The sequence below is a fragment of the Emiliania huxleyi genome (assembly GCF_000372725.1).
Source record: "Emiliania huxleyi CCMP1516 unplaced genomic scaffold EMIHUscaffold_270, whole genome shotgun sequence".
NCBI lineage: Eukaryota > Haptophyta > Isochrysidales > Noelaerhabdaceae > Emiliania > Emiliania huxleyi.
In genome coordinates, this window is record NW_005200010.1 from 24532 (window position 1) to 33129 (window position 8598).

At 61.9% G+C, this 8598-nt stretch overlaps 2 protein-coding genes across 2 annotated transcripts; one reads left to right on the forward strand and one right to left on the reverse strand.

Moving 5' to 3' along the window:
• Positions 1–1655: 1655 nt before the first annotated feature.
• Positions 1656–2159, reverse strand: EMIHUDRAFT_115855 (hypothetical protein; the record flags this gene model as incomplete). The annotated part of the gene is made up of 1 exon (XM_005776851.1): positions 1656–2159. One exon carries the CDS (start codon positions 2157–2159, stop codon positions 1656–1658), a length of 504 nt encoding a protein of 167 aa, XP_005776908.1.
• Positions 2160–4164: 2005 nt separating this feature from the next.
• On the forward strand, positions 4165–4872 carry EMIHUDRAFT_238400 (hypothetical protein; the record flags this gene model as incomplete). The annotated part of the gene is made up of 1 exon (XM_005776852.1): positions 4165–4872. One exon carries the CDS (start codon positions 4165–4167, stop codon positions 4870–4872), a length of 708 nt encoding a protein of 235 aa, XP_005776909.1.
• Positions 4873–8598: the final 3726 nt, after the last annotated feature.

An 8598-nucleotide genomic window follows, 5' to 3' on the forward strand; every position in this document is an offset into this window, starting at 1 on the left:
CTCAGCCGCGGAGAACAGGCGGTGCAGCGCGCGAAGCGCGCGCGATCTCGTACTTTTAAGGCTGGATCCGGCCATTCCAAGGGTATACCTTTGAGAATCCCCAGCGTCCCTCCCTCCTAGTCACACTCTCAATATCTCGACTGGCCAACACGAAGTGCTGCGATCTGGGGTGGCCCATTTCTTTTTTCTTTTCTTTTTGGGGCCCTGTGGGCACCCTACCCTCGACACCCCTCGACACCCCTCGACACCCCTCGACACCGCTCGACACCGCTCGACACCGCTCGACACCGCTCGACACCTCTGATGATCCTAACACAGCAGAGACGTAGACCCATTGGAGTCACAGAGTTAGAAATCAGGGTTGCAGCAGCAATCAAACTTGGCTGGCAGTACTTTCATCCCTGAGTTGCAGCCTCTCAAGTTCTAGCTCAAGTTGCAGCTCAGTTGCACCCCTGTTGATGCAGCAAACATGGCAGTACTCAGGTAGCCCTAAGGTGCTGCACAGCACCTTGTACAGTGGCAATGAATCCTCACACCAGTGAGCTTGTGCCATGAGTGCAGACCTGTGGTCCATTGCGCTTTGTGCACTGGCGACGCTGCAACGGCGACGCTGCAGCGGCGGCGACGCTGCTGCGATGGGGTACTGTAGCCCTTAGCTGCTGGACAGCACCTTGTGCAGTGGCAATGTCCACTGACTCATGGCACCAGCCTTGTGCCATGAGCGCTGTGGTCAGTTGCGCTTTGTGCGCCGGTGACGCTGCAGCAGCGACGCTGCTGCAGCAGCGACGCTGCTGCGGTGCTGCGCCTGCACAGCACCTTGGTGCACAGTGGCAATGACTCCCGGCACTTGATGTCCTCAAATGTCCACAGAGAGTATACTGGTTGTGCTCAGGTTGTGCTACATCAACAGGGTGCAACTGAGGCTGCAACTAAGGGATGAAACAGCTTTGCAACTGCTGCCCAACTTTTGTTGTATGTTGATGGGCTGCAACTGCATCCACCTGCCACCTTGGACACCTCGATACCTCGGACGCCTCTTGACAACACTCGACACCCGCTCGACACCCGCTCGACACCCGCTCGACACCCGCTCGACACCCTCGACACCCTCGACACCCTCGACACCCCTCGACACCCCTCGACACTCCTCGACACGGACAAGCATGGTTTCAGCCTCGACAGGCCTCGACAGGCCTCGACAGGCCTCGACAGGCCTCGACAGGCCTCGACAGGCCTCGACACCTCTATCCCTCGACAGCAGCTCGACACCCTCAACACCGGGCCTCGACACCTCGACACCAGGGCTCAGGAGGTCAGATGTGTGTGTGTAAAAAGGCGGCGCGGCACGGCAAGGATTTTGGGGCGCTGTCTACCCCCTAACTGGAGCGTGGTCCGTGGAGCGAAAAAAAGCAAGCGAGTGGCGGAAATCGAAATGAAAAAAAGCTAAAAGGTGGGTAAAAACGTGTACGTGAGAAAACGAAATGAAAACGACAGTGGAGGTACAAATCTCAAATGCACCCCATCCCCGAGATGCGTGCGAGGAGAGACGTTAGCCGCTACACGTGTTTGAACTCGAATTACATGCGAGATTTTGAGAGAAATCCCAAAATGGTGTCGTATATGCGCGCCGCAGCGCGGGGCCTGCCGTCGGAGAGTCAGATGTCGGGCGGCGGGAGGCCCTCCACGCGGCAGCGCTTTGCCGCCGCGAAAGGCGACGGGACGGCACCGCCCTCTGCCCCGCCGCCCCCATCCTCGTCGCCATCCTCCGCGCTGAGCGACCAGAGCGCGGCGTTGCGGCCGCGCAGCAGCGACAGCTCGGGCGCCATCTGCGGCGGCTGCTGCTCCGACGGCTCGCCCCCGCCTGGCAGCGAGGGCGCGAGGCTGTCTGTGACGCCGCCGGTCGAGGCGAGGGCGTCCTGCTCGAGCAAGCTGTTGGCGGCCGTGGCCGCAGCCGCCCCGCTCCCGGCAGCTTCCTCCACACTCGAGTGGCAGCTCTGCGGGAGTGGGAGGGAGAGCTTCGCCAGCGCGGGAGCCGGAGGGCGCAAAGGTGGCGCGTAGGCGGCAGGGTCCGCCGCCATCGAGCACGGCGGCTCACAGGCAGCAGCGCCCACCACCTGCTGCTGCAGCGGCGCACAGGCAGCGGGGCCGGGCACGCTCATCCGAGGCGGCGGCGGTCCCGCGCCAACCGGCCCCGGAAGCGGTCGGCGGAGCGGGTCGGAGGGGAACAGCCTCAGCCATGGATCCTCGACGAATGACGGGCGGTAGAACGCCTGCCCAGACGCGCTCGGCCCGCCACCGCCACGCCCGCCGCGTCCTCGTCCTTTGCCGCCCTTGCCGCCCTTACCGCCGCCCTTGCCGCCGCCCTTGCCGCCGCCCTTGCCGAAAGGCGGGGGCTGGAAGGGCACTGGCGGCGCCCACCAGCCGGGCGGCTGAGGGAAGGGCGGTGCTGGGGCTCGCTGCATGTGCGGTACCGCGTATTGGGGACGGATAAAGAATTTTACCACGGAACGAGAAAAAAAACTCTTTGTACAAGTGTCCGAAGAGTGAGTGGACCTGAGCAACGATATGACTTGGCGGCAAATGATCGCAGTGGGCGGGCAGAAGAGTCGTCCTTGCGCGAGGAGAAGGGATCGGCAGGCGGCGGCGGCGTCGCAGGACGAGGCAGACGAGAGCGACGCGACAGAGGAGGAAGCGACAGGAGGGAGAACGACGAGAGTGGGAAGACCGCGAGGTGGCATGAAGGTTGCAGCGAGAATCGGCGAGGGACTGCGAAGGGAGATAGAAAGAGGCAGACGACCAAGGGTTAGGGTGGGCGACGGCTAGCACCACACTCCTCTCCTTAAAATCCCTGTGTGGTGGCGGCGTGCCGTCCTCCCATCCCTCCCTTGGGTTGTCTGTTTTCTTTCTTTCTTTCTTTACCGTGACACTGCCGTGGCACCGTGACACGCTGTGACACCGCCGTGACACCTCGGTGACACCCCGTTCCCCGTCGTGACACGCGGTGACATGTTGACATATGTCGGCGCGTGGAGCCGCGGCTGGAACAGCCGCAGGGTCAAGGGGCCGCCCCCGAGGCTCCACACCAGGTGTTGCGGCCGCCAGTACCGCCATTAGGTTGACACGGTCCAAAGCGTGCGCCATGCGCTCGCCGACATCGATCCCTGCCCGCACACGCGTGCCCTGCCCTACCGGTACCTTCCCAGGCCCGTCATCGCATTCGCCTTCCTGGGACCCAGCGCTGACTTCTGACTGTCGTTGCTGTCTCTCCCTTCTCGACTGTCTGTGCTTGTGCGTCTTGGGTCCGGGGTTGTGTTTTTGTGTGAAGTCTCCCCCCATCCCCAGGGCCTCCAGGGCTCGCACCTCAACCTCTCACAGACCAGCGCACAGCTCGAGGCGACGTATTTTCTTCTCAATAACAAGGCTGTGAACGCTGCCATCCTCGCGGGCACGGACGCTGCGGGCGCGGGCGCGGGGGTGGTGGAGGCGCTCAATTGCTGGGAGGAGGGTGCGTACAAAGCGGAGACGATGGAGGCGCTCGCCGAGTTCGGCGATTGAGCGCCTCCCTCTCTCTCCGGCTGCGCGCATGACCGGTGCGGCCTCCGAGTCGGCATAAAAAGCGCGCGCGATAAGGTTTTTGCTTGCCTTCCCTGGGACCCCGTGTTGCATGTCTGACTGTCACTGGTGCGATTTCGGGGCCCGGGGTTGTGCGTTTATGTGAACACCACTTGGGTCCGTGGTTGTGTTTTTGTGTGAACACCACCCAGCCGTCGGTGAGCACCGGACGCGAGGGTCGGTCGGTCGGCTCCTAACTCGCTGCATATAGTAGCGATGAGCTCACTAGCTATAGAGCTCACACTAGAGGCCGTCATCGCATTCGCCCTGGGACCCAGCGCTGACTTCTGACTATCGTTGCGGTCTATCCCTTTCTCGACTGTCTGTGCTTGTGCGTCTTGGGTCCGGGCGGGGTTGTGTTTTTCTGTGAATGAACCTCCAGGGCTCGCACCTCAACCTCTCACAGACCAGCGCACAGCGCCATAGGAGGTATTTCTTCTCAATAACAAGGCTGTGTGCGCCATACGACGTATTTTCTTCTCGTGGAAGGGAGTTTTCTTGTAAAATTCTTCTCAATAACAAGGCTGTGAACACCACGCCGGCTGGGTGTGGATGTGTGTGCTCCGCCTCCTGCTCGTCAGCCTGCTTGCCCCCACCTCCTTCGGCTTTGCGGCGGGCGGCATCTCGTCGCTCGAGTCTCAGGTGGCTCGACTCGCCTCCTCTGCGACGACGTCACGCAGCGAGCTCGAGGACAGGCTCGCAGAGCTGGTGAGCGAGAGCGGCGGCGGCATCCCTGACCCAGCGCTCTCGCCGATGATTGAGGGCGACTGGGAGCTGCTGTACACGACCAAGTCCAGCTTCGATTGGCGCAATCCGCTCGGCCGGCGGGCAGACGGGACAACGCCTGGCGTGGAGGGTTGGTTTGCTGCCCTGAGTGGCGGAGGAGAATCGGCTGCGGCTGCCTCGTCCAGCCCCATCCAGCGCGCGGTGACGTCGGCCTTTTCGGTCACGCAGAGCATCCGTGGGCTCCAAGGCGGCGCCGCCAGAGGGCGGGTGGAGCAGCTCGTCCGCACACCGCTCGGAGAGCTGCGCCTCAACGCAGCCGCAACGGCCCGCCCGGCAGCTCCGAGGCGCGTGTCGTTCGCTTTCGACGAAGGCTACTTTCAGACGGAGCAGGGGCTGCGGCTGCCGTACCCGGTGCCCTTCAAGCTGCTCGGCAAGGAGGCGGAGGGATGGCTAGACACCGAGTTCCTCGGCGATGAGCTCCGCATCAGCACGGGCAATAAAGGGACGACATTCGTCTTGAGGCGCGGCGATTAAAGCATGGGCGTGTGTGCCTCTGTGGACTGTCTCGCAGCGACGGACAAACAAACAACATTAAATAGGAACTGCCCCTTTTATTCGTCTTGCACTATACAACACAGAGACATTCTTTCATGTTCACGCAAAAATAACGACGAAGCTCGACGAGAAGGCGCGTGTACGGCTACGGCTTCAGCCTTCACTCCTTCTCGGCTTCTTTACACGAATAACACCACGATAAGTAAATAAAAACGGACACTTCTACTGTGAGATGGGTAAAAAGGAACAGGTCCCCGATAACACCACACGCTCCGTGATAAAACATGAAAAATTAGCGAGAGAGCTCCTGTGAGCTCGAGAGAGAGACAGAATAGTCAGAGACTCTGTGTGAAATTCAGAGAGCTTATTATTCTAAAATCAGTGAAAAATACGTCACGTGTTGCATGGAACGCGATCCCTGGTGCTGCACGTGATCCGATGTATCGGGAGTAGTTTTCACTGCGCAGTGTCGGCGCTCTACATCAGTACAACTTGTACACTCACCACGCGACGGGAAGGAGCTTACTCATTGCATCTCAGATCTCTGTGCACGCGGCTCACGCCCCGGCTCCTCATCGCCGCGCTGCCACGCCCGACACCGCCGTCGCCGCATTCGCCGCATTCGCCCCCGCCGCCGCCGCCGCCGCCGCCGCCGCCGCCGCTGCCGCCTCCTCCTCGACCGCAACCATCTTGAGGTCCGCCTCCCAAGGCTGCTCGTCTCTGTCCAAGCCTTCAAGTGGCCCCAAACCACGCCCTGCGAAATCACGAGCCTTGCTTGTCATATCGTTCGCTCCCCACGCTCCCGCACCTCCCGCTCCCCAGTTGCCCATCGCCTCCAACGAGCCGGACGAGCCCGACGAGGAGGCGGAATAGCGCGCCGATATCAGAGACAAGCTGCCCCTGCTGCCACCCAACCCCAAGCTCTGTGCCGGCGGCGCCGCCCAAATCGATGACCCTAACGCGCCGCACGACAAGGGCCACACGGACTCCCACCCGCCCTCCTGCTTGGAAACCCGCTCGTCGGAGCCCGTCGAGCACCAGCCGTGGCTGTTGGCAGCGCCCATGACGATGCTGTCGGTGTGAGACGCCCACGGCGACCAGTTCTGCCCTCCACCCGCTTCCGTGTTGAGCCCCTGCTCTGCAATGGCTCGCTTCGCCTCATCGACCTCGACGGCGGCTGCCTCAGCAACTTTCCCCTTGGCCGCCTTCGACTCCATCTCCCGCCGCTTGTTCGCCTCGGCCGCCTCGCGCCGCGCCTCCGCCTCCGCCCGTCGCCTCGCGTCCTCCTTCCGCTGCGCCCGCCTCTTTTCGCGCAGCGTCTGGCCGCCCTCGGGCGTTATGGCGCCGTTTGTGCTCTCGCCATCCGACGCTCTCTTGGCAGCTGGCTCGGTCGGGGAGGGCCCACTAACAGAGCCTGTCTGACGGCTCTGGCGCGTCGGCTTGGTGGTGGACCGCGCCGCTAGCCTCTGCTGCCTGCTTCGCCCGCTGAGGCGGCCACTGCTTACACCGATCAGCGACGACCTCGCAGCTTGGTCCAGCTGCGTCAGGTGCCAGGTGAGGAAGGCGACGAGAAGGACCGCGACCCCGCACGCGAGCAAGAGGAGGTGGCCGGCACTCCAAGCGGGCGCGCCCAGTTGCACAGGCGGGCTCTGGTGGGCGTGTGGCGGCGCGCTCCGTGGCGCAATGGAGACGCTGTGGGCATGCAAACAGACTGGCTGCTCCGCGCGAATCAGGCCATCGTCACAGAAGCCACGCCCGCAGAATGTGAATTGCAAGTCATCGCAAGTGTCACATCCCGTCCCCTGAAACTTGAGGGCGCGGCGGAGAAGCCATGCGCAGCGTGAGAAGTTGCCCCAAGCGTAGGACCTCTTCGCCATGTTGTTGGCGACCCTAAGTGCGTTACAGGCGCCGATTGCGTGAGCTCCGACGCCGCTGACCTCAGCATGGATGAGCAGCGTCTCGACGATGGCATCATTGCCGACGTAGCACGCCTCGACGAGGGCAGTCATCCCCTCGGCCGGCGGCAGCAAAAGGCCGTTCCGATCCTTGGAGGTCACTTCGTAGTAGAATTTCTTCGCCTCCGAGGGTGCGCCCAAAAGTGGAGGCGAAGAGGGGTACCGCTCAATGATCCATCCAGGTGGGCCGTGGGCGAGTAGGAGAAGCACCACCTCGCTGAACTCTATGTAGTGACTTGACTGGCAAACATGGGCCGCTGGACAAACCGCTGATCTACCGCCTACCTCCACGCCGCCACCAGCCGCCAGAAGCATCGCCTTGCTACGTCCCAGCCAGGGCTTAGCGCCATGGCGTAGCAGAAGGCGCACAAAGCATGCGTCGCCACGCGCACTCGCCTCCGCGATGGCAGAGTTTGCAACCGGCCCGAGGGCGTTTGGGTCAGCACCGTGCTGCAGCAGCAGCCGAGCCAGAGATGAGGCAGTCGACCGTGGTAGTCCTTGCCCCTCGTACCAGTCGATCGAATTGGCCACAAATATTAAAATGGGGCTGACGCCCTCGTGCGTCTTGACGGAGAGCCCCGCCGCCGGTTCAGGAGTGCCGGCAGTGGCATTGAGCCAGCCATGAAGCTGCTCGACGTTGCCATGGGTCACCGCCTCCCTCGCTGGATGCGAGCTATCCATCAACACGGGGCGCGTCATCGTACTGAGCGTCACTCCGTCGGGCCAGGCCGCCCGCGGGACGTCAGCTTTGGGCGTTTCCAATCGATTTACCGAGTAGGTAATGTGGGACGGCGCATCGGCGATCAGCCGACTACAGCCGTGTGTCATCATGGCCGGCCAAACGCAGATTGAGATCTTACACACCTCACCGCTCGACAGTCGGTCGGTCGGGCAGCAAGAACGTTCCAAAATCTTGTTAGTACTTACTACACCGACCCCCCTTTCTGCTTTCAGCCTCCAAGTGCTCCAGCTTTCTCTACATACATCATACATAGATTATAGTCGCATCCTCACCGCTCCTTTTCTTCTTTTTATCGACATTTTCCCCCTTTGTGTTGTAATAATTATGTATATGAACAGGAGATGACAGATGTCACTTATTCTACTTTACTTACGATGTGGGTTGTGCTTGTGGGAGCTGCAGCTGGGAGAAATCTCTCTGGGCTAGTGCCATTTCACTCTGACACGCTAATCTTGAAAACGTCTCCAGCGGAGCTCCGTGTTGCTTCCAGCGCCCTCCCCCGCGCTCCCTGCGGCCATGGCCGATGATTCTAGTATGGGAGGCCATCTGGCTACCGCGAGAGCGACCCAACTCGTCGACATCGTCCGATGATGGTGCCACAAAGTCAGCCTTCGGAGGCTATCGTGGGGTCGAGCCGGCAGTAGCCGTGACATGTGGTTCCACCACCCCTCGTACGCTTTGCCTCTGACCGCCACCGTTCCCAGGCTGCCTAATGGGATGGAAAGGAAGGCTCGGCGAGCGTATAGAAGCGTGCTCGACCTCGTCGTGGCAACCTGTACGGCAGCGCTGGTAGGCGCGATGAGCGTCGTGCCACCTGACCCGATACGGGTCGCAGGCGTCGTACCGAGCGCGTCGAGACCGTGTCATGATGTGATCTGCACGGGTGAGTCACGTCGGCGTCAAAGGAGCGACGTGCGACCTGTCAGAGCTTGATCTCCGATCTCAGCGACGTCGAGTCGTCTCCGGCGCGCAACAAATGTACCTCCCCAGGACGCGCAGAGGCAGCTG